The sequence below is a fragment of the Stegodyphus dumicola genome, chromosome 1 (genome assembly GCF_044657685.1).
Source record: "Stegodyphus dumicola isolate Sdum_Otavi_A_Nest chromosome 1, ASM4465768v1".
In the NCBI taxonomy this organism is placed as follows: Eukaryota; Metazoa; Arthropoda; class Arachnida; order Araneae; family Eresidae; genus Stegodyphus; species Stegodyphus dumicola.
The window spans coordinates 35,998,225-36,024,200 of NC_140768.1; the positions used below are offsets into that span (position 1 = coordinate 35,998,225).

General features: G+C 32.4%; 1 protein-coding gene across 7 annotated transcripts; it reads left to right on the forward strand.

Annotated features, from left to right (window-relative positions):
* The first annotated feature begins 89 nt into the window (after positions 1–89).
* On the forward strand, positions 90–25,976 carry LOC118195319 (protein KRI1 homolog). Of its 7 annotated transcripts, XM_035366610.2 has the most exons (6): positions 100–226; positions 8,157–8,264; positions 12,158–12,246; positions 15,105–15,212; positions 19,194–19,253; positions 23,453–25,976. In XM_035366610.2, exon 6 carries the CDS (start codon positions 23,546–23,548, stop codon positions 25,946–25,948), a length of 2,403 nt encoding a protein of 800 aa, XP_035222501.1. In that variant the 5' UTR covers positions 100–226; positions 8,157–8,264; positions 12,158–12,246; positions 15,105–15,212; positions 19,194–19,253; positions 23,453–23,545; the 3' UTR covers positions 25,949–25,976. The 7 variants fall into 7 exon arrangements, with proteins under 7 accessions (XP_035222503.1, XP_035222504.1, XP_035222507.1 ...); XM_035366612.2 differs by lacking the exon at positions 8,157–8,264 and having other exon boundaries at positions 90–226; XM_035366614.2 differs by lacking the exon at positions 19,194–19,253.

Below are 25,976 nucleotides of genomic sequence, written 5' to 3' on the forward strand. Positions count from 1 at the left end.
TAAAAATCATAGCCTAAATTACTAAGCGTAAAAAACAGTTTTCAAGAATAATTAATTTGATCTTTCTTATATGATGATGTGATAAAATTTTTGGTTAGTATATTTCTGATTTTGTTTGGCACTGCTACTATATCTGTGATTGGAATCAAAACAATGTCGCGTGTTTATTATAGCACGCGTTGCTAGAAAATGCTATAAACTAATTGTAAATGGGAAATATAGTGTTGTAAGTACAATTTATTACGTATAAACGTTTGTATTCCGCGCGAATTGTAATGAAATTGTTATAAAAAATTCGCGCTTTTTGATTCTGTATTAAGATTATCGCAGCCAATTTGATAAACCTTAGCATTTTGTAATAGTGTCCTTTTAAAGAGAAAAAGTGCGATCCTTGGCGATCGAAAAAGGCCTTTTGAAACTGAACTGTTTCACTCGAAGCACTAATCAGACATCCTGAAAACAAAAGTGGTGGAAAATAGTTCTTTGGAGGGGCTGTTAAAGATAGCCTGTAGATGTGATAGTGGTTTTAGTTTAGTGGTGCAACGTATGCCTATGAATAAGAAATTACGGAAAGAAAATTTTAAGTTTTTAACTCATTTGTGTAATAAAATCATTATTAATTACTTTAATAGAATTAGAAATTCAAAAAAATACAGTTGAGACGAGCAGTGTTATGATTGCTGTCATTCTCCTCTGCATGCTATCCATATACCACCATCATTAACCAAATAATGTGTTGTACAAGTAAATAGTTGTAAAACCTCATTTCCCTCCTTTCTTTCTGCTATAAGAAAGCATGGACGAATTTTCCCCTCTCTGCATGTGTCTTTTCTGTCACATGGAATGGGAAGAAGACTGTCTTTATTGTCTAGCACAGACTGAACTGCAATTTAATAGTATTTTTTAGTTAAAACCAAGCGAGTTTCTGCTTCGGAAGTTTACATTTATTTAAATTAGAGTATTGCATATCTGTGTTATATGTACATTTAGTTTAAAGTTGGTTTGTTCTTATTTCTAGGCTTCTTGGGCTAATCTTTGGAATATGGTAACAGGTAGTTTGGTGAAATTTTGGTAAGGCGATAAAGGTTACTAGTTAGGACTTCAGCAGTGTACATGGATAAAGTCAAGAATGTGCGCAATGCCATTTTTGTGCAATTCTGGGATGTTCTTTTAAGTGAAAATAGATCGACGTCTTGTACATGGTTACCGTGTATGTGCCATTCTTAAAAACGCAGCAAGGAGTTTGTGATTCTGCACTTTCTTTTAATTTAATTATATTTTAATTAAATGATATTGTTTTCACGAAGTAAAAGCATTTTTTTTTTTTACTCAACATTTTTTCCAACAATCTGCTAGCCGAATTACACTTATGCTAGAACTTTTATGGAACAAAATTGCTTAATTATGATGAAGATTAGGTGCAAAATTGGGGCAAAGTGCAGAATTGCCCACTGCTTGCCGCGTTTTAAGAATTGCACATACACAGTATCATCCATGTACACGTCGACCTATTTTCACTTAAAAAAACATCCCAGAATTGCACAAAAATGGCATTGCGCACACTCTTGACTTTATCCATGTACACTGCTAAAGTGCTAGCTAGTAACCTTTATCGCCTTACCAAAATGTTGCCAAACTACCTGTTACCATATTCCAAAGATTAGCCCTTTTGTTCCATAAAAGTTCTAGCATAAGCGTAATTCAGCTAGCAGATTGTTGGAAAAAAATGCCTTTACTTTGTGAAAACAAAATGGTGTCAAAAAAAAAAAAAAAAAAAAAAAAAAAAAAAAAGTAGCAGGTTGCTGTAGCAGGCTTGGTCGCCAAAAAATCGCCAAGTTACCATAATTCGAAGATTAACCACTTCTTGTAAAGTTCCATATGGTATAATGTTTTAAACCTGTAATACTAAGTGGAACATCCCTTTTTAGAAGTTAATGATTAAAAATTATTGACTGAAAATGAAACGGACTTCATGGGTATATGTAGTGAATATGAAAGTAAAAACACAAGACATATTATATTCCATTTATTTATTAAATAATGCAAGAAAACTAGCTAATTAATAGCTTATAACATTAAAATATTTTGGTACAATTCCATTATTGTCTCCATAAAAATCACCTTAACATAAGGAGGGAAGCATAATACTAAATAACTATTTAAGAATATTGCTTTAATTTAGATTCAAGGTTAATTGCATATAGTAAATTTTTCTTACAATCCATAAATGAAGTAAAATAAAATAAAATGATAAAACATGATTGACATTAAATGAAAGGCATAGCATTTATGATCTCTTCCAACATTGCAAAGAAAAAAAAATTTTTTTTTTTTTTTGGATTGTGTGAGTAAATGTTCTATGTAAATTAAGACAAAAATCGAGGTGCTATTGACAAGTGATCTGATGGTATTTATTATACCATTTACACTTCAAACTGCTCTATTGTTTGTGTATGACACCCATACACATTGGGGTCCATGAACTTTTATTTATGGTCGTCTGTAAAGTAACGGGTGGCCATAATTAAACTCACAGTGTTCTGTAGCGCGATCTATTTGCGAGAATGATGCCACATTTTGTAGGAAGATTAAACAAGACTGGGGACGAAGGATTCCGAAAAAAAAAAATAGTTCCAAAAGTCACCACTAGGGGAATATTTGGCGCTGTGTAATAGAAAATAGAGTGTGTTAACACACGCAAATCAATATGGAAATTACCTTTTATTTTGCATTCAAATGAGGTTCAATGTGGCTGCCTTTGTTGTGGACCACATATTGCATTCTGTGCACAGTATGCACAACAGCAGAAAGTAACATGTCTGCAGGAATCTCCCGTACAGTCCATGATATGTTATCCATCAATGTATCCAGGTCCTGGACCACTCCTTGATAGACCTTGGACTTAAGGTAACCCCATAACCAGAAGTCACACAGGATAAGATCAGGCGACCGAGGTGGCCATGCAGTTGGAAAGTAGCGGCTAATGACTCTCTCTGGTCTGAATTTCTGTCGTAGCATCCGTTGCACCCATACTGCAATGTGTGGAGGGGCTCCATCTTGCATGAAAATGATTTCCCCCAGGCATTGTCTTTGCTGAAGTGCCAGAATGGCAAAGCTGTTCAACATGTGGCGATATTTCTCTCCGGTAACAGAACAGGTTTCCAGTCCTGTCAGAGTAATGTTCTCATAGAAGAATGGACCTACGATAAATTCCGCTGTGAACCCACACCAAACAGTTACCTTTGGTGAATGTAAGGGAATTGCTGTGACTGCATGTGGTGATTTGTCATCCCAAATTCGGCAGTTCTGGGTATTCACAGTTCCGTTCAGGTAAAAGTGGGCCTCGTCTCCCCATAAGATTTTCCATGGCCAAGCATCATCCACCTCCATTCTGGCAAGAAAGGTGAAAGCAAAAGTCAATCGCTTATTATGGTCGGGGTACAGTAACTCCTGTACAAGGCTGATCTTGTACGGATAGAAGTTGATAATCTTTCATAAGATTTTCCATACTGTGCTGTAAGGCATATCCATAATAAAAGGTAATTTTATTCCGTATTAATTTGCATTTGTTAACACTCTATTTTCTATTACACAGCGCCAAATATTCCCCTAGTGGTGACTTTTGGAACTAATTTTTTTCGCAGAATCCTTCGTCCCCCGTCTTGTTTAATCTTTCTACAAAATGTGACATCATTCTCGCAAGTAGATCGCGCTACAGAACACTGTGAGCACTGTCAGTTTAATTATGGCCACCCGGTATTTGCATTATTCACCCAGCACTCCTGCAAAGACACAAATCGTTGGCGACTACTTTTTTGCCAATCTAACACATGAAAAACAGTAGCCAGGCAATATGCTGAAAGTTATATAAAACAGCAATTAATTATTGAAATTAAAAACATAAATAACCATAATGAAAATATCATAAAGTAATGAAAGTAAGGTGAAAGTATATTTTAGGGTACCCCTTGGTGATTTTTGGTGGTACATGGATATCGAGTTTGTGCAATTCTCTGACTTATTATTTTGCCTTGCATAACGGCGATTTTCGCCGACCTGTTTTCACTTTAAAAAAAAATCCCCGAATTGCACATTCCCTTGACTTTATCCATCTACACATCGATCTATTTTCACTTAAAAAAAATCCAAGAATTGTACAAACTTGCATTGCCCACTCCCTTCACTCTGTCCATGTATACATCGATACATTTTCACTTAAAAATTCAAAGGAGCACCCAATTCTACAATACAGGGAAACAAAAAACAATCAATAAACTACGTTTTAAACCAACCAAACAAAAAAAAAAAAATAATGTAAAAAAATGAAAAACATATTACACATTTCAACACTATAAAAAGCAAATATCCACTTACCCTATTTAGAATTCCTTCGTCTTTAGTCTGTGGCACACAAAATTCCTTAATGACATCCAAAAACTTCCTAAAATTATCTGAACTGGAATCCATATATCGGCATTGCCACATCTAAACCTTTCTTCCTACAAATCCATTTAAATCTATCTAAACGGTTTTTATGTTCAACTAAATGCATATCCTGCTACATACAGGACACTTATAATGGCTACTAAGTAAACCTTCATTTACACACCAGTCAGTCAATGCTCTTTTTCCCTTTTGTTCCAAATCGTAGAGAAGCTTCAAATTAATCTTACTACATTCAGCCATTCTACCATCTAAACACTAAAACCAACACACACCACAAAAGCGCTTACAAAACATCCCATGATTCAAAATTTCCCAGAATCATGCACCCGATTACGTCACAATACAGTTTCCATAACATTCAACTATTCAGGCTACCATAAATGAAACAACAACTTGGCGATAAATGAAACAACTACTTCGCCATAATACAAGGGTACCTTAAAGTCTACTCTAACCGAAAGTAATGAAGCTGATGTTTTTAGATGGTAAGATAGAGCATGTTTATGCCTCTCGAGGCCACAATACTAGGTTTTGCCATCTCTATTAAGGTTAAACTTAGTCATGATTGCTTTATAGCTGCCATCACTTTAATTGTTACACCAGTGAGAAGATCTGAGCTAACTTAGTTTTAAATTAAATTGTATAATCTTTGACTACTAGTTAAGTTTTAATTTGGATTTAATTGTTATTTTAAGTTGCATTGCCACAAGTGGTTGGTGATCTTGTCAAGCATGAGAAGTGTATTTTATATTCAAGTTCTAATTTAATAAAAATGTTTGTTTTAAACCTTTCCAAGACTGTAGTTCTTTTCAGGTACAGTGATAATTCACTCAACATCTATTAGGAGTTTTATACTAGTTTATGCTACCAAAGAAAGTTAAACTATATAACTTATTTGATAAGAAATTATTTTTATTTCACTTGTTGAAAATATTTGTTTTGAGTCTTTGCACAAACATTCAAGTGAAATTCTTGAAAAGCTACATCTTGGGGGGGGGAATCTTTTTTTATGAGAAATGAATAAAAGTTTCCACCTGATTTAATATGTAAGGAAATAATATCATAACAGAGTTTCTCCCTTATTATTTTGTACATCAACTTTGCTCTTTTGAATATATGATTTTAAGCTGTATGTCTTAAATTTCTGAGAATTGGTTCTTAATCCTAGAAAGCTAATCATTCGTAAATTTTACAACATCACTTGGTATGTTCCTTAAATTCCCTTACTCCCCTTTGAATAAATGGTTTTTCCTTTCATGTAACCTTCCTTTTTTTTTTTTTTTTTTTTTGTTACAAAAGAAGAACTTATGGTAGCTCTTTCGGTTAATCTTTGGAATATGGTAACAGGTAGTTTGGCGACATTTTGGTAAGGTGATAAAGGTTACTAGCTAGGACTTTAGCAGTGTACATGGATAAAGTCAAGAGTGGTTGCAATGCCATTTTTGTGCAATTCTGGGATGTTTTTTTAAGTGAAAATAGGTCGGCGTGTACATGGATACCGTGTATGAGCAATTCTTAAAAATGCGGCAAGCAGTTTTCGATTCTGCACTTTTTCCCAATTTCACACCTAATCTTTGTCATGATTAAGCATTTTTGTTTCATAAAAGTTCTAGCATAAGTGTAATTCGGCTAGCAGATTGTTGAAAAAAAATGTTGAGTTAAAAAAAAAAATGCCTTTTCTTCGTGAAAACAAAATGGCGTCCAAACAAAAACTAGCAGGTTGCTGTAGCAGGGTTGGTCGCCAAATGTTCGCCAAAAAATCGCCAAGTTACCATAATCCAAAGATTAACTGCTCTTTCTATTTGAGACATCGGTATACACTGAAATGCTGTTCTATTTGACATTGAAACTTGCATTCCATGCTACTTGGATTGTTTACTTAACCCTTTCAACCCGACTTTTGCATGATTAAAATTGAACTATGAAAAATTGTTTAATTTAATGTTGACATACTAAAAGAAGTATACAGTCAAAAGTCGTTAATTCAGACACCCATAATCCGGAATGATCTATAATCCGGACCTCAAAGCTACAAACTTTCTGCGGACGCATGCGCAGAAGACCTTTATGGCTGTGAATATACGAATACATTTACGAATGCGCGTTTAATGTATAACAGACGGTATAAGTGAAAATTATCTTATTCAGTTAATGTTGCAGATTGCGTTGTTCCTTAATCTTCGAATTGGATTCGACTTATTATTTTTTGCAGACTATTAAAACAATTTTATAAAAGTTAGCTTCAACTTTCGATTATGTCAAATAGAATTTCTGATATATATTTTACTAATGTAAAGGATCTACAAAGCGAAAGTATGTTTCGAAGTCCATTAAACAAAAAATGGATAAGAGCATATCCTTTGTTTATTTAAACTTTAACATTTGTTTATCTAAACTTTGTTTATCTTTAATGCTGTGGCGTGCAATGAATTGGAAGTTGATCTGTCAGTACTATCCTTATCTTCAGGGCGATGTTTTTATTTTATTTGGCTTATAATTCCTTACTAAGTGTAGTATTTCATCTTGATGTACTCCGTCTTTGATATAATTTAAATCAAATTCCTCGTCATTATAATTCGCTTCCGAAAGCGAAGAAAGTGACAGAGGTTATTGAAAACGAAAAAATTTCGATTGACAAATTAGTCGGTATTCTCGACACAGCAATTATAGGACTTGAACAGCAAAACTTTGTAACTGAACAAGAAATTATGTCTGTTTATAGAATTAAAGAGAATGTATTATCACATAAAAAACGAAACAACTTACATTGAAAGAAATGTTTAATAAAGTAAACAAATAAATATTAAGCTTTTTTTTTTTTTTTTTTTTTTTTTTGTAAATTTTGATACCCTTTAGATCATAATTGTTCTTTATTTCATAAATTACGGTTTCATATTTTTAATTTTATAACTTCTGCATGCCATCTTACCATATTTAAACTGATGATCTATAATCCGGAAAAATCGATAATTCGGAATCACCGAAGTCCCAATGAGTCCGGATTAACGACTTTTGACTGTAATATGAGTTTAAAGTTTTTAACTTTTCCAGTTTCTTGGAAATCTCCTGGGATAATATGTCCCAATCGTATTGTTAAATGGGGCTATTTGTCCCAATCATTTAGGATATTGTGATAACTTTACACTGCATGTGAATAAACAATAAAGTTAAATGAAATGTACCGAATATTTTATTCTTACAGTACAAGTTAAGTATGATATGGTGTAAAGTCTTTACAAAGTGCAACTTAACACATTTGGCAAATAGCGAGGTTTCTTTAGTCGTATATTTGTTCCCTAATTCATTAAAAACACTGCAAATGTAAAAACTCATTTAAAAGTGGGTTTTAGTTAGCCAATAGGGAATTAAATCTAATCTTTGGGACGTATGTGCCCATTACCACTGAAAGGGTTAATATTATTCAGTTACAACACTTGATATGTTCATAAATTTTATTAATGATTAACTTCTACATAAGTTATAATTTAGAAATTTATCTCAATTATCTTTAAGTCCCTTGTTTTCAGAATGATATATGAATATTTCAGAATGATATATTTCAGATATGATTGATGCTATTCCTTATGTTGGTAAGTCTACAAAATACCAAGGATCTCCCATTAGTTGAATATTTTGTAGAAGAGTTAGTTAAGTCTTTACATGGATCAGATCATAATATAACATATATAATTGGTTTATTTCTGTTTCAGTGGCCACTCAGCTTTTGAAACCATCTTTTAAATTTACCATGGTTGGAATTTTATGAATGAACAAAAGAGAAACTCTAAATGAATGTCTGAATGTAAAACTAGAAACAGGTACATCTGTCATTTCTTGATCTGCCTTCATAACAAAATAACTCTCCTGTCTTACAAGCCCAAGGCAAATAAAGTAGTTTCAATAACATAAAGATAAAAGTCATAAATGCAGAAAGTTACAAACTGGACTTTGTAGACTTTTAAAATTCTACAAAAGGTGGCATTACTTTTGACTGGATGTGCAGTCAAATATTTAGTAGTCGAAAAACAAGGCAATAACCCCTTTGTATTTTTTATGGAATTTCAAATATAACTTTAATATATTTCTGTGTTATTTATTGTCCCAATGCTTATCAGAAAAGGAAGAATTTTATATCAAAGGGAATTTATGAGAAATATAGGTGCAGAATAGATCAGACTTGGCTAGAGAAACGTCTTTATGATTTCACCTCTAAGCCACTCTCAGTGAGATGATATATGCAGAATGCTTAATGTGAATGATCGAAGACATCGTCAAGTAGAAGAGAAGTCAAATAAGAGGACAATATGTGCAATCTGCCCTTATTCTAAATGGCAAATGACCACAATGTACTGCAATCTGCCCTTATTCTAAATGGCAAATGACCACAATGTACTGCAATGTGTGGTGAACACAAGGTGCACACAAATTGTAATGAGAAGATAAAATAGTTATTTTCTTTGTATATGAAAATATTTTTCTATTAACCTTTTGATGTAAAATATTTTCAGAAAATTTTTAATTAAACCACATTTTGAATTAAAATGTTACTAGTCGTATTTTTTACAAATGTTTGGCTTCATCATTTCTGTGTAGTAAGGTTAGCATTCTGGGGTTAAACTAGTAGAACCATTCCAACTGTTTGGTTTAAAATTGTTGAGTATTTAAGTTGAATTTAAATATAAGATCAAATTATATTTATTTATTTTTATCAGTTATATTCACTTTCTGAAAGTATATTCATCACTTACTTCTCATGTATTTTATAAATATTCCTTAATTTTTAATCGGATCAGGTTTAAATGTGTGTTAAATATTTATCATTCAGTGTATTAACATTCTTGTCTTTATTTGATTAATTTTCAGTTATGGAAATGATTGATTTAACTTTTACACATTAATATATATATATATATAAGTAAACAATTTAATTAACCGCATATATATTATATGGGAACAGTAATGAAATTGGGCCTTTTTTGAGTGTTCTGTAGCTGTAACTGATAATGGATTGATACCAGAATTTATGCGTATATATGTGCGTATTTTACATTTTAATCAGGTATTTATTCTGAAAAATCAGTCAGTAAATCTATTTATAAGTATATTTTTGTTTCTTTTGTTTTGATGAAAATTTTACAATAATCTCGGTTAAGAAGTGGTTCAAAGCAATTGCTCCATTTAGCAGTTTTGAAACAAAATACTATATTCCTGCATAATTTTTACTGTAGTTTTTTCCATTACAGGCAACTGCCACAGGTACAAAAAAAAGCTTAATATTTATTTGTTTACTTTATTAAACATTTCTTTCAATGTAAGTTGTTTAAGTTGTTTCATTTTTTGTGCTAATTCTTTCTCTTTAATTCTATAAACAGACATAATTTCTTGTTCAGTTGCAAAGTTCCACTGTTCAAGTTCTGTAATTGCTGTGTCAAGAATACCGACTAACTTGTCAATCGAAATGTTTTCGTTCTCAATAACTTGTATGTCACTTTCTTCACTATTGGAAGTGGTATTTTCTGGATCTAGAACCATACTACAGATTTCGCCGTCTGCTAATTGATTGATGATTGGGGCATTGTCATCACAATGAAAAACTTCTGTTATATCATCTTCATTTATTACCGCTTCTCCACATTTCTTTACAAAATCCAATAACTGGAAAATTTCACCTTTAGTTTGCAATGTCCAAAAACCTTCATATTTGCGGCTATCATCTTCATCGTCCTCACCATGAAATATGGTAGCTGACCATAAATTATGCCAAGCATTTTTTAATGTATCTGGAGACTCATCCTCCCAACGCGCATGCGTAAAGCATACAAAAAAAAGTTTCAGGTCCGGATAATGGACGTCTGGATTACGGACTTTGTACTGTATATTATATGTAATAGAATTTGTAGTAGACGGAGGCAGTTGATCTGTAATGAATGATGAGAATTTTGATGTCATAGAATGTTGATATGTTGATTCGCAATGAATAAGAAATTTGCAGCCAAGGTATATTTAATTCAACTTTTATTTTAGTAAACATGTTGTGGCCATAATCAAGTTGACACATTAATTGTGCCTATTCCAGAAAGCTTACATTTTTGATAGATTTTCAGTAAAAAAGAAGGTACAGACAGACTACAGTCAAGCTAGGCAAACATAATGGAAGCATGGAAAGAAAGTGCATTATGTTCAGGGTGAAATCTTGATTTAGATTGAGTTAGTTTTGGTTCTCAAAACATTTTGATTGGATAGGTAATATTGCTATAAAATTACTATTGGCTGTCAGAGTTTTACTTCCATTTCCATTATCAGAATTACGTAAGAATCATATGACATGGATTAGTTTTGAAACGACTGACGCAGTGCTACTATTTTTAGGATACAGAAGCGAAATTTACATTGCTAATTTAATCTTTTATATATTCTATATTTTTTATATATGTGTGCATCTTAAAAAAATCTCAAAAAAATTAAGGTAATATATTAGAAGTATGTAAATCCAAGTATGAAGCACGGAGGGGCATTTTGCCATTAAAGTCAAGAAAATGCCTCTTTCTTATGGCAGTTTTGGGAAATTCAGGCTTTCTTAGTGAAACCTTTGCTGGTCAGATCGTTAAAAATGAGCTTAAGGGAAAAAATATCACTGTTTCTGTAAAAAAGAAAAAACCCTACAAACTTAGAATGCAGTTAAATTCCTAGGGTTTGTTGCACACAAAAATGGCAAAATTTTTTGTTAAAACTGAGGAACTGATAAGAGAATGGTTTATGCTGATACATTTTTAAAAATTTGCCAATTTCTACAAAGGTTGGAGTAATATGCATGTTCTCACCCCCCCCCCAAAATAATAATAATGTTTTTTGTTAAGAAACAAACAACTATTGCAGAGAACACATAATTTGATTTACTTAAATGCATGATTCATACACAGTAACACTGCAAAGTCTTTAAAAGTTGAAGACAGTGATAAATAATCTGTTTAATTGCTGATGACAACTGAACCTCTGTGATTCTTTTAACTTGTGGTAAGGTATCCTGTTTTATTTGTTCCAGAGCTGCTTCTATGCATTCTTCAAATGTGTTTCATAGCCAGAAATTATAGAAATTGAGATCTGGTGTACTTGGTAGCTTGCCATGAAAATGAATGTTTACTGATATACTGATTAATGGAATATTTGAGAAAAAACTGTTGTATGTGATGTCCAGCTTGGAGTGCATCACTTTTACTTAAATTTCATAAATACGGGACACTAATTTTACTAAAGTTTTGTAAAGATATTTGCAGCACATTATAATATCTATCAACCATCAACAGGTGCATCATAAGGCCATTAGTTACTGTTTCCATGAAGAGGAATGTTTTAAGGATAAATGTAAAAGGGAATTTATATTCTGAAACCTGTGGCAAATGCATAAGTATTTTCCTGAAAACGTGAATTTTCCTCAGTTCAAATGCAGCAAATCTTGAGTATTCATGATGCCATTGCAATCAAAATACCAGATAACTTTTATCTAACACTAACCAAAACAAATTATCATTCCAAAGATCATGTCTGTGATATTTCTTAATGATTATGTTAGAATATTTCTTTCATATTAAACTGTAGTCGATGCTGCTCGATTTCTAAAATAAAGTGATTTATGTACTCTGAATTTTCTTTTCATTTTAATTATAAATTATTTTCATAAAAAGAGTGTAAATCATAAAATATTTTCTTACAGTAATTAAAAGTCGTCTGTTTGGATATTTTTGCCCCTTTGCTTTGGATGCCTATTTTCTCTTTCTCTGAAGCTCAGTTATATTTTCCAGTGTAAGTATTATCTTATATATCTTAAATGTTTTGAAATGAGAAAAATTAATTCATTTAAATATATTTAATATTATGTAATGTAATGTGAATTTAGGAATCATATAATTTTGTAATGTGTGTGTATGTTTATGTGTTTTTAAACAAAAATTTCTGAAGTCAAAAATAAATCCCAAGATGAATTATTATTTGTCATACCTTTTTTTTTAAAAAAAATTCATTAAATAATGTTTTTTCAATACTGATTATCCTTCATTTTTTTATTTTTTTTAAAGATTTAAAAACTACCTCTCATCTCTCTCTAATGTAAAGCGATTCCCTAACCAGTAGTTGCTGATTTGTTAATTTTATTTTCTTAATTTGCATAGAGTAATGAAAAGAAAAATATAGCTTATTGCCCTGATGCACTATAATGTTGGTTAGTTAATTTGTTCAGGGTCAGATTTATTTGCCACTTAACCATACTCGGCCACTTACCGTACCTCATTTAGATTAATTTAATTTGTTAAATTTTTAAGCTGACATTGTAACACTCAAAACAGAAACATTTCACATACACAAGGTATAATTCTTGATTAGCAACTGGACTGCAAATTCAAACATCAAATGCTTTGGGGGGTGGGAAAAGAAAAAAGGGAAAAAAACAACTCCCATAATATTCATCAATAAATACCATATGTGAATTTAAAGAACTGTCAGGAAGCCTGCGAGTGCAGAACATGCCTTTAGCCTTATGTTTATATAGTGCATGTGAGTCATCTTTGTCTCATTTTGAGTAGAACTTACATGTTTTTCAAATCCTATGTACATGTGATAATGATTTAGATGTAATAAACTGCTTTCTTATTGTGATACAACTACGTTACTATTGAAATAAGATGACTTGGTGAGAGTAAAGTTGCAACAGATTGGTGTTGGAGGGGACTGCATCATAACTAGAAGACTTTGTTGCATAGTTAGTGCTGTGTATTCTTTGGTGGATAATTATTTCACAAGATGCTGTATTAAACTACATGCTTTTTTATTATGTACAAAAGATATCATCCTCGTTTACACACGTAATCTACAACTACTTGCATTCCAGTCTTAGTTCTGGTTTACTATTACTGCGCATGCCTGCAATTTTTGGCACAGTGCCAGTTTTAAGTTTGATTATGATTAAGTTCTCAATATACCACATCCCTCCCCCTTTATCAGAACTACAGTCTATCTGGGAGACGTTGAATTCTACTGGACCGACACTAAGGTTGTGGCACTGCTGGTTTCTTTGGTAAGCTGGTTGTATCACCAGCAGGTCCAGTGGATGGAACATCAGGTAAAAGCTTAGAAGACAACACAGACTCATCTGCCTGTTGGCTATTATGTTCCGGATGGTTCTGGAACTCCACTCTTATCAGGCTCTGTGGAAATCACGAGAGCTGGAGATGGACGTATGAACCCCTTATCTGTTATGGTTCCTCCATCTTGCATCTGATCGATATGTTGTTGCCATAGCTGAACATCTACATTTATGGAGTAATGAAGCTGCCCATCCTTGGATTGGACGGTTCCAAACCTCCATCATCTGTCACCTTGGCAATAATTTCTTACTGCCACTCTATCGCGAACTCTAAATTGTCAGTCTGCAAACTCGTAAGTTCCTTTTCGAACTCTTGTCTTCCACCCTCTTTTTGATATCTGGTCTCAATAAATCTGTTCTTGTTCAAATTTCCCTCTTCAGCATTAGCATTGCAGGGCTCTGTATAGTAGTTAAATTCAGAGCTTTCTTATATTGCATAAAAAATGTACTGAGTTTTTGTCTCGATGTTCCTGGATAATTTTGCATTGTTCTTAAAGATTGTTTTTGCTGTAAACACGTACCGTTCAGCCTGCCCATTACTAGATGGTTTAAATGGGGCTGTAGTTTTGTGTTTGATTCCGTTACTCTATAGAAATATCTTAAACTCATGTGAAGTGAACTGTGGCCCATTATCACTCACTAACAATATTGGTAATCCGAATCATGCAAAAATGTCTTGTAAACATTCTATTGTTTTGAAATTCGAGCTTGATTTCATTGGATAGGCTTCTAGCCATTTTGAGTGAGTATCAATGATTATCAAAAACATATGCTCAGAAATAGGTCCTGCATAATCAATGTGAATACGTTCCATTGGTGCGCTCGTGTACTCCCAATAATAAACTTTTACCTTAGGAGGATCTATTTTATGTTTTGCACATTCAGAACAGTTTTTGGAAGTATTTTCAATATCTTTATATATCATTCCAAAACACATAAGATTTAGCAATTGCTTTCATCTTTATATTCCCTAAATGTCCGTGGTGCAATTCTTTCAAAACATTCTCACGGTATCATTTTAGAGTACAAGCACATTGACCATACATTATACAGCCATCTTGGAGACTATACTCTATCTCTTTTCCTTTCAATTCACTGTCGCTTTGAAGTATTCATAGGAGAGGACTGATTTTTGCACCAATTTCAGTTTCTTTAGCCAAATCACTTACAATGATTGGAAGAGTTTCAATCTGCTGTAATTGAAAAATAGTTACATCATCCTGAATAGACAGTTGCTTTGAGTTCATCGATAATCATGATAGAAAGTCAGCATTACCATACTCGTTTGTTTTACGGTAAATAATGTCAAATTGGAATGACTGTAAAGCCAAAGCATAATGCAGGAGTCTTGTTGCTGCCAAAACTGGCATGCCTTTCTTTAAGCCAAAAATTGCAATAAAAGGCTTATGGCCTGTAGTTAACGTAAATTCCCTGCCTTTTAAGTACAGAAAAATTTTTTTAGTTCCCCAAATGATTGACAAAGCTTCTTTATCGGTTTGAGAATATTTTTTCTCTGTTTCAGTCAGTGTTCTAGAAGCATGTGCAATTGGCCTTTCTGTTCCATCAGGAAGTTTGTGAGAAAGTACCACACCTAACCCTACAGGTGATGCATCAGTTGCCAATGTTAAAGGTAATTTTAGATCATAATGCATCAAAATTTTTTGTGAACACAATTCTTTTTTAATGTTTAGAAAAGCCTCCTGTCAATTCCCATCCAAACCCATTTTGAGTTTTTCTTAGTTGGTATAAGGGATTTGCGACTGTTCCTAATTTAGGGCAAAATTTTCCATAAAAATTAACCAATCCCAAAAAAACTTTGAATTTCCTGGACATTTCTGGGTCTTGGGGCTTTTGCAATCACTGATATTTTGTCATTGGTTTTATGTAAACCTTTAGCATCAATTTTATGACCTAAAAATTGTATTTCATCCTGAAAAAATTTACTTTTCTCTAAATTAAATTGCAGTCCATGAGTTTTATATTTCTCGAAGAAATTTTTTAAAGTATTTAAATGTGCCTCATCATCAGACCATGTTATTTGCACATCATCCATGAAGACTTTACACCCTTCTATTTCATGGAATAGTCCGTCTACATAACATTGCCAGATTGCCAGCACTGCATTTAGCCCAAACATTAATATCTTACACTTATATAATCCCTTCTGTGTGTTTATTGTTAGCAATTTTTGAGTCTTGGGGTGTACTTTCATTTGTAAATAAGCATGTTTAAAATCAGTTTTTGAAAAACGCTTTCGTCCGCTCAAACATGAAAATATTTTTTCAGTGGTCAGCAAACAGTGTTGATGCTTAACAATATTTGGGTTTACTGTCACTGAGTAGTCGGCGCACAGTCATATAGAGCCATCCGGCTTAATTACTAGTACCACCGGAGTTGTCCATTCTGATGTTTCAACCTTTTCGATTATACCCTCTTTTTCCAAGCGATCAATTTCTTCATCTAGCCGGCCTTTTAACGCAAGTGGTACTTGCCTAGCTCTACAAAATTTTTGTGAAACATTTGGCCTCATTTCAAGTTGAACCTCATAATTTTTTTATCACCTAATTTTCTGTCAAAAATCTCTTTAGATTGTTCCAATAATTTATTTAAACTATCCTTTTGAGAGACAGAAATTGACTTTATTGAGGACCAATCTAAATTTATCTCTGAAAGCCATTCTCGACCAGATATTGTATCAAGGTTTTCTTTAACAATGTAAAGTTTTAAGTTTTTATTTTGACCTTTATATTCTATCTTAAATGTAGTAAATCCTAAAGGTATCATTTTTTCTCCATTATATGTTTTAAATACCAGACTTGTATTTTGAATTTTCTTTTTCGAAATTTTCCGGAAATTTTTTAAACTTGTTACCGACACTGCACACATTGTATCCAGTTCCATAGCTGTCGGTTTTCCTTCTATGTTCACTTGGACCATTATGGGCAGTTTCTTATTTTTTACCTCACTGGATTATATGCTGTTTATAGCAACAATCCGATTATGATTAATTTCTCAGTATACCACAGTTAGAACGATGGATGCTCGAAAAACACACATAATAGTAAATTCCACCATTCCATTTTGTATGGCCTGCACAGTGCTGATGATGTAATAATTGGGAACTGAAACTTCATTCTATTCTTTTCCTATGGGAACAATATCAAAAATATAAACTTTCTTGAATAGGCACGACTAGAGTGCCAAGTGAACTGTGGTCACAAATGTCAATTGCAAATAAAAATGAAATTAACACTGTCTCATCTGCTAAGTTTTTTAGATATTACGAAGTCAACATATTAGCATACTACACAATCAGAGTTTTTCCTCTTCAATATGGATCTATGATCTATAATATCTAGGTATTACGCATCGGTGCTGCTCCGTTTTTTCCTTCCTGTTATTACATACATATAATGCAATCTTGTGGCAAAAATATTAATTTTTAAAATCTTCCAAAACTCTGACTTGAATATGTGACGCACAGGGGTGAATAAGAAAATGATCTGTCACACTGACATGCCAACCAGAAAATGAATGCGCTTCATTTAGGCACATCTGCATGACAGTCGGCATCAAATCATTAAAACTGAATCATAGTGCTTTTTGCATCTGTATAAAATACCTAAACAAAATATACTACCTTCTGCTGTATGACTAGTCTGCTTCAGGTGTAATTAGTAAGGATTAATACTATATACTTATGTATACATTCATAACACTCACTAATAAAATTGTCTGTTGACAGCTAATTTGCTTATATAGTTAATCAATATATATTTTTTAATTTCTTGAGAAAATTACAATTAAAAGTTTAATGTGTATAATTTATAAGCTAATGCAAGTATTAAATTTCATCAAAAGAAACTAGTTTAATGATGAATAAAATATTTTTTATATTTTTTATCAATTTTTACTGTGATATGTAACCTAACACATTTTCTGATACTTAGTAGGCCATGTTATGGTCATTTTCTTACTACTTTTGAAATTGTGATTCCATATTGCTGAAAAAAGACATTACATCTTTTTCCATTTTTGGATATGGAGAATTAAATTAAAAGATAAATTTTTGCCTTTAATGGTATTATGCAATGCAGTGTAGAAAATTCAAATCCCTTCTTTTTATTTATTACCCATGAGTTTCTGCAAATCATTTATAACTTGTAGCAGCTAAAATAAGATATGGAATTTATGGGTAAGTGCAAAGTCTTTGCCAGAAAATTTAAGCATTGTTCTGTCCCAAAAGTATAATCAATTAATGATATGTAAGAATTTCTGCCCCCTAAAGACAAAAATTTACCATTAATTTATATTCTTAACAGGTCACACATATATGCTTGAATATTCCGTAGATTTTGAAATTCAAGATTTACTTCTGTATTAAAGACTTTAGCTAATCTTCGGATTATGGTAACTTGGCGATTTTTTGGCGACCATCCCTGCTACAGCAACCTGCTAGTTTTTTTTTTTTTTTTTAACTCAACATTTTTTCCAACAATCTGCTAGCCGAATTACGCTTATGCTAGAACTTTTATGGAACTTACTCATGGTGCTTAATCATGACGAAGATTAGGTGTGAAATTGGGAGAAAAAGCAGAATCGGCCACTGCTTGCCGCGTTTTTAAGAATTGCACATACTACACGGTATCCATGTACACGTCGACCTATTTTCACTTAAAAAAACATCCCAGAATTACACAAAAATGGCATTGCGCACACTCTTGACTTTATCCATGTACACATCGACCTATTTTCACTGAAAAAGTCTAAGAAAATTGACAAAAATCCAATTTTTCATACTCTTGTAAAAAGCGCCAAACAAATAAGTGGGCGATTCTGCACTTTAGCAGTGAAATTGTTTTTAAGTGCTTTTTAGTTAAAATCACGATCGGAATTTTCCGAAAAATGTCACATTACATGTCTCATGAATCATGATCTCTCATTTCTCTAAGACAATATAATCTGTGATTCGAACTGTGTACTTCTCAGATTATTGCTAAAGTCCTAGCTAGTAACCTTTATCGCCTTACTAAAATGTTGCCAAACTATCTGTTACCATATTCCAAAGATTAGCCAAGACTTTTATTTATCTTAAATCTGTAAATAATTTTGAAACTTTGGCTTTTGGTATCATGATTCTATTCATTGTAATCATTTTAAATTTTCAGTTATTTAGGTATAGTTTTCCATGTTAATGGAATAAAATTAATGTTAGAATATCTTATTTACAATACCTTGTTATAGTTTCTATAGAGAGATTTATGTATGTATATATATATAATTCATCAAAAGATAAAAAATCATATTTTGCTATTCGCTGTCTCACTGCTATTTACTTTTTATTTCTCTTTGCTAAGTAACAAGGTAATACAATCATAATATCACATAGAGTCACCTGTTAATTTTAACCATAATGAAAAAACTGTCTGAAAGAATTTTGTATAATAACAACTATGATTCATTATGCATAATAATTATCTTTTCAAGAGCTCTCTGTTAGAATTTATATAGTTTTTAGTTTTTAGAAATTAAGAATTAGCTTCTTATATTTCATATTTTTTTAATTTTGTACAAGCTTTACCTCATTTTTATGACAAAAATTTGTTCATAGGATTTCTGAATTGTGATTGCTAAGAAAGTTGGATTTTTTTTATTCCAAAAATACTATTTGGTAAGTGTATGCCACTATTATTATTTGGAACAAACTGATATTCATGCAGTTGGGAGGATTGAAGGTGTTTTATTGTCATTTTGCTGTTTATTCATGACACTGGAAAAATAAAATAATAATAGTAGTAGTAATGAGGTATTTTTTCTGCAGACATCAAATTCTTAATAGTACTTTTTGTCCTGATTTCAAATCTGTCCACCAGCTTTTCCTGTCAAGTATTTTTTGGGGTAACCAACTTTTTATTTCTTTATTAAAATTGTTTTGGCCTTGGCAGGTGTGAATAATCAACGGGTGAATAATTTCTGCATCAAAAAGAATATCCAAATATATTTTTTCAGGGAAGGGGGTCTGATAATCGTGGTAGATGAGGAGAAGTCTCATAGTGTGGGTTATATATATATATATAATGTATATGTTATATATGTGTGTGTGTAGTTTTAACTGTTGTTCTTGACAAATATATTTATCAAGAAGAACACATTGTCATGAAGCCTTATAACTCCATCTCTGTAGACCTGTCTAGATCATTCAAGGCATTCTTTTAATGCATTTCAGAAGGTTGAGGCAGTTCTGCTCAGTATCAATAGTTTTTTTCAATTTTTAAGAAGGAATAGTCACCGAGCAATCACCATTATCTTCCTTATATTTTAGGGATATGTTTTAATTGTAATACCTGACCAGCTGGGCTGACTGTTAATGATTATTGTATATCTACAATAATATATTTTTCATCTCATTTGTAATGTATTTTTCATTCAATTATACAAACCATTGATGTATGGTTGATTTGTGAGCTTCCAAGATCTTGTCTTTCTCTATGTTATGTAACAAAATTCCTTGATTCTGAAATAACGCTTACCAGGAGCCAAGCAGTAAAGTTGCTGAGCGCCTGAGTTCAATCCCAGACGAATGGGCTGGCTGCATTGGAGCTTTCTTTCGTGGTTTTCTCCATGTGTAATATGTATATGATCCAGTTTCCCCTTGAAAGTCCTCCACGAAAGCATACTTTGCCTTAGACTTATAGCCCTAGCGTGCTTTGCTGTAATCTTAATAAAACAAACCAAGCCATGTTTCTGAGTGGCCTTGTTGCATTGTGGCTAAGTTAAAACTCAAATAAAAAGTATGTGGAGGTATTTAAACTTTAATATTCAATATACTAGATACATTTGGTGGTATTTCTTAACATCATTTTATCTCAAAATCCAGCATTCAATGTGCAGTAACCCAGTACTTCTGTGAGCCTTGTACTTTATGTTAATTTCCTTAGAGAAAAATTCTACTTGGTTTTCTTTGATTATTTGCCACTGCCATATCTCTTTTAGAGTTCAGCAATACTTGATTAAAATTTTTAAGTTTCATTTTTCTTCAAAATGTGTTCATTCTACATCCATATGATAGAAACAACATCAGTGCTCCTCATTTAATAGTTGCTGAATTTTTAGGGGAAAAAAATTAAAATTTGGAGTTCAGAAAATTAATCTTAATTGATATGTTACAAAGTTTTATAGTTCTGAGGTAGTTTACTGAAATGAAATCTTGCTAGAACCATTTCAAGGGACCCAAAGTTTCATTTGCTATATCTGATCTGATTTTGTTTTAAGGTGTCATCTCTTATAATATAAAAATTGATTGATGAATGACACAGAAAGAGTGATTAGCATTCCATTTCTTCCAAAAGAAGTTAATAATAAAACTTGATTTTTAAAATATCACATTAAGAGTTAATTACTAGTATTAATATGTGTTCATAATTTTACATGATAAATTATTTTGCATAAAAGTGACCCATTTGCCTAATTACATGTTTCCATCTGAAGTACTCATTTATAATTATGATTAATCTTTTTATACACCATTACTCATGTTAATTTCTATCACAATATTTTCATCACTCAGATCTTCCAATGACAGTGTCATTATTACATGTTTGCAAAAGCTGTATACCACATTCTGAAAACAGTGAAATACATTTTTTATGGCCACTTATCAGTAGCAAATCCTTGTTTTCATCACCTATCAGTAATTAAGCACTAATAGTTCAACCCAGGTTCAAATCCTGGCAAACAGGCAGGTTGCATGAGTGTTTTCGAGTTTTTACTCAGATGTAATGTGGGTTTCCCTCAGAAAGTGCTCTATAAAGGCACTCTTTTTCTTAGGTAGATTGCCGTCATATGCTTTGTCGTTGTAATAGTCTCAACACAGATTAATTTAAGGGTGAGTAATTTTTCAGCTGAAAATTACAGAAGTTCTGGTTGAAAGTCTAAAGCAAATTCAGCCAACAGTATGCGCGAAGGTCACAATGAACGATATTGCAACCACCAGCCCTAACTGCTATTCTGATGAGGACAGCTTTATTTTGGTAAAACACATTTTTAAGAATGAACTTTTTAAGTGCTGAAGAATGATTTCAGTAGTGGAATTTTTAGATGAGGAGTTATAATTGATTTTGTAAAAAGGGAAATTATAATTTGGAATTGCATTTTAATAAATTTTTGGAAAGCAAGTTGTGTCTTTTGAAAAAAAAAAAATTGTGGAGAAGGCTAAAAAGCTATATCACATAGTGATCTATGTGTTTAACTAAAAAAAATGAAGTACAGGGTGTGGCTGAAAAGTTAAATGATGTTTATGTGCAAAATGTAAGTCACTTTATTGCACAAACAGTTTCATTTCTAGTTACAGTTACATTACATACAAAAGTGAAATGCATGGTAGTTACTTCGTGAAAATAATGTCTCAGAGATCAAACACATTGCTGCATAGCTCTCATCGTTTTTTGCAACATGTCTAGTGGGTTTTGCAACATGTCTAGTGGGTTTGCAACATGTCTAGTGGATTGCATGTCAAATAGAGTCACACAAATCAGGCAAGGTTCCAGGTATTGTCACATAGAATTTTTTTTGTTAAAGAAACCGCATGCTGACAAACCTGATGAATGTACTGGCTATGCATCACTGTTACAAGAGATAATCCCCCCCCCTAGAAACATGCTGTGAAGTGTCATCATGGTTGCATTGGTTGTGTGCTATGTGACTATCTTGTTGAAACCAAACCTAAGATGGTACTTTGTCAGTTGTAGCATTAGAAAATTTTCCAGCATGGACACATACTAAGTGGATGCAGCATTCACAGCATGTTCATCTTCATCTTGGCAAAAAATGTGGTCTAAAAACTCTATTCTAACATGCATCACACTGTTACTTTTGGCTTATTGAGGGCCACCTCATGAATCAAACTTGTGTTTTGGGGTGCCCAATAACAACAATTGTACTTATAGACACATCCATTGATGTGGAAGTATGCCTCATTAGACATGATTAACTTATGCAAAATGCTTGGGTCCTCTTCCATTAGTTCTATTAACAATCAACAAAACAGAATGTTTACATTGTAATCTTGAGGCTACAACTGATTGAACTAATTGCAGTTTGTAGGATGAAAGTTTAAGTCCTGGTGTAATATCCTTCACACACTTCTATCTGGCATGGCATAGTGATGTGCAGAATGCTTGAGACTTCATAGTATTGCCTCTTACATCCTTTCTATATTAGCCTGAGTGCACACAGAACATGGGTGACTTGGTGATTTCTTTATTGTGGCTTAAGAAGCTGCTCATAAATTCTTCACCGAATTCAGAATAATTTGTCACATTGGCATTTTCCTATTTCTTCTAAAATCGAAATAATGCTTGAACTTATGCTATGATATTGTTGTAGAGTCCTTGTTCTTGAAAGAACACTCAACAGCAAACACATGTGTTCATTAGATCTATGCTACATGGCTACCGACGTTGTGTGTGAGAAGCTACACGTGTCTGTACATGTGTGTTGTTCCAATCAGTCACCTACTGAGAGCTTTGAACCTGTTAACAAAACAAGAAACAACACACTAGTTATTGTGATATGTCTGCCTCGCTAGGCTTAAGTTGTCGTACTTTTTGTACCACATTTTGTAATTTTATAGATTTTTATTTTAATTAAAAGTTGTCAAAACATTTATGTTATGAAAGATTGTTTCTGTAATACAGCCCAGAATGACTTTTTATGTATTTTGTACCTTTCCTTTTTATATAAAATCTCAAATCTTATAGAAACTTTCCTTTCTCTTAAATAAAGTTTGTTTATTTATTTATTTTTTTTTTCAATTTATGTATCAGATTTCTTTACCATTTACCTAACTTTAAATATTTGCTCTCTCAACAGGAACTGTGAAGAGATCTCATTCTTTGGAACTTTTGTGTGGTAAACATATCCGTTTGCTTGTAGTTAAATATTTGAATCATCTCTGATTTTACAATGTCAGAAAAATTATCTCTTTTAAGTGACTCTTCAGACTCAGATCTTGATATTAAAATCAATAAAAGTTATGCTGATAATTATGATGTCTGGAGAAATAAGGAAGAAATGCAAAAGCTTAAAGATCTCCAAAAAGATATCAGTGAGACTTCTTCATCTGAAAGTGAAGAAGAAGTTCCAGATATTAATGATGAAGTTTTCCTAAAGAATCTGAGTCTTCTAAAAAGTAAAGATCCAAAGATATATGATGAGAATACCAAATTCTTTGAAGAAGAACAGGTTGAAAAAAAACCTAAATCTAAAAAACCGAAACCATTGTATATGAAGGATTATGAAAGGAAACTTGTACTGGAAAGACATGGGCAGTTTAGTGAAGATGAAGAACACATTCCAGCTAAAGGTCCTACTTATACAGAGGAACTGGAAGAAGTAAAAAAAAGTTTTAAAGCAGCTGTTGGAAGTTCTGATGAAGAGGAAGAGGATGATGCAAGTGATTTACTGCAAGTCCGTCAGAAAACTGAGAAAGAAGAGGAAGATGAGGAGGCTGCTTATTTAAAATGGTTGAAAGGCCAAGAAAAGGAGGTACCAAAAGATATTAAGAAAGAAATGTCTTTTTTGAGGAAGTTTTGGAATGATCCAAACCTGGATGAAAATGAGAAATTTTTGAGAGATTTTATTTTAGATAAGAAATATAAAGAAGAAGATAAAAATGATGAGATTCCTACTTATGAAGAAATTACAGATATTGCAATGCTCAGTGATGATGAAAAAGATATGCAAAAGCAAGAATTGTTTGAACATAAGTATAATTTTCGGTTTGAAGAGCCGGATTCAGAATTCATTAAACGCTATCCAAGGACAATAGGAGATTCTCTCAGACGTGTTGATAATAAAAGAAAGAAGAAGCGTGAAGAATACGTTGAAAGGAAAAAAAAGGAGAAAGAGCAGAAAAGAGAAGAATTAAAACGTTTAAAAGCTTTAAAGAGAAAAGAACTTGAAGAAAAATTTTTAAAGTTGAAAGAAGTGTCTGGACAAGATGAATTGAACCTTGATGAAAATGATATAGAGAGTGACTTTGATCCTGAAAAACATGACCAGAAAATGAAAGAGCTCTTTAATGATGATTATTATGCTGTTCAAGAAGAAGAACGTCCAAATTTTCCATATGATGAGGAACTTGATAATGAAGATTGGGACCATTGGACTGGACCAAGTAAAAATGATGAGTGTGGAGAAGAACAGCTTGAAGAAAGTGCTTCTGAAGAATCAGATGTTGAGGTTACAAATTCTAAAAGTGATTCTAAATCAGAGTTTGAGAAAGAAATGATTGAGTCAACTCACACAGGAAGGAAAAAGGTTAGAAAGAAATCTTTATTCGCTAAAGTAGTTTCTAAACCTAAACCAATTTTTGATCCTGATGGCAAAACATTTGATGACTACTTGGACGAGTATTATAGGTTAGATTATGAAGATATAATTGGTGATATGCCAGTCAGATTCAAATATAGGAAGGTAGTGCCAAATGACTTTGGACTGACAGTTGATGAAATTCTTACAGCTAATGACAGAGAATTAAATCAATGGTGTTCTGTCAAAAAAACATGCCAATACAGAAATGAAGATGAAGAACTTTATGATGTGCAGGCATTCAAGAAAAAAGCACAAAATATGTCCACAAAGCAAAAGGTTTTAGCCAGTGTGTATTCAGAACCTGATCAAAAAGAAATAGAACCAGCATCCAATATAAATAATAGAAAGAAGAAAAAATCTAAGAAAAAGAAGAAAAATTTGGATAAAAACAATGTTGAAGTATCATGTTTGAATGAAAAAAATGATGTTCCCTCAACTTCTGAAGTTGGTGAAGTCAGTTTTGAGAATGAAAATACTAGTAATAAAAGGAAGAAAAAATCTAAGAAAAGAAAGAAAGATTTGTGTGAAAATAATGTTGAAACATCTGCTTCAAATGAAGAACATAATATTTCTTCAATTAATGAAACTGGTGAAATTAGTTCCGAAAATGAGAGTAGTAGTAGAAAGAAAAAGAAAATCAAAACAGAGAATAATCAAAATAATTCCAAAAAATGTGAATCTGTGCCTGTTTCATCAAATGAAAAAGAAGAAACTGAAACTTCATTTGCGAATGGGGACTTAAATGATGAGAAAAATCAGAATAACACAAAATCATCGAAACGAAAACGTAAGAAAAAGAAAAAGTTTCATCAGCAGTCTGATAATGTATTATTTAAACAGAACATTTCTCAAAGAAATCATTCTTCTAATAAAAAAGGACATTTTGAGCTGCCTGTAGGAGACAAAAGACTTGCTGTATCAGATGAAAGGTTGGCTGCATATGGTATCAATCCAAAGAAGTTTAAGAGCAAAATAATATATTCCCAAAAATAATTCATTAATAAATTCTTTTATTCTATAA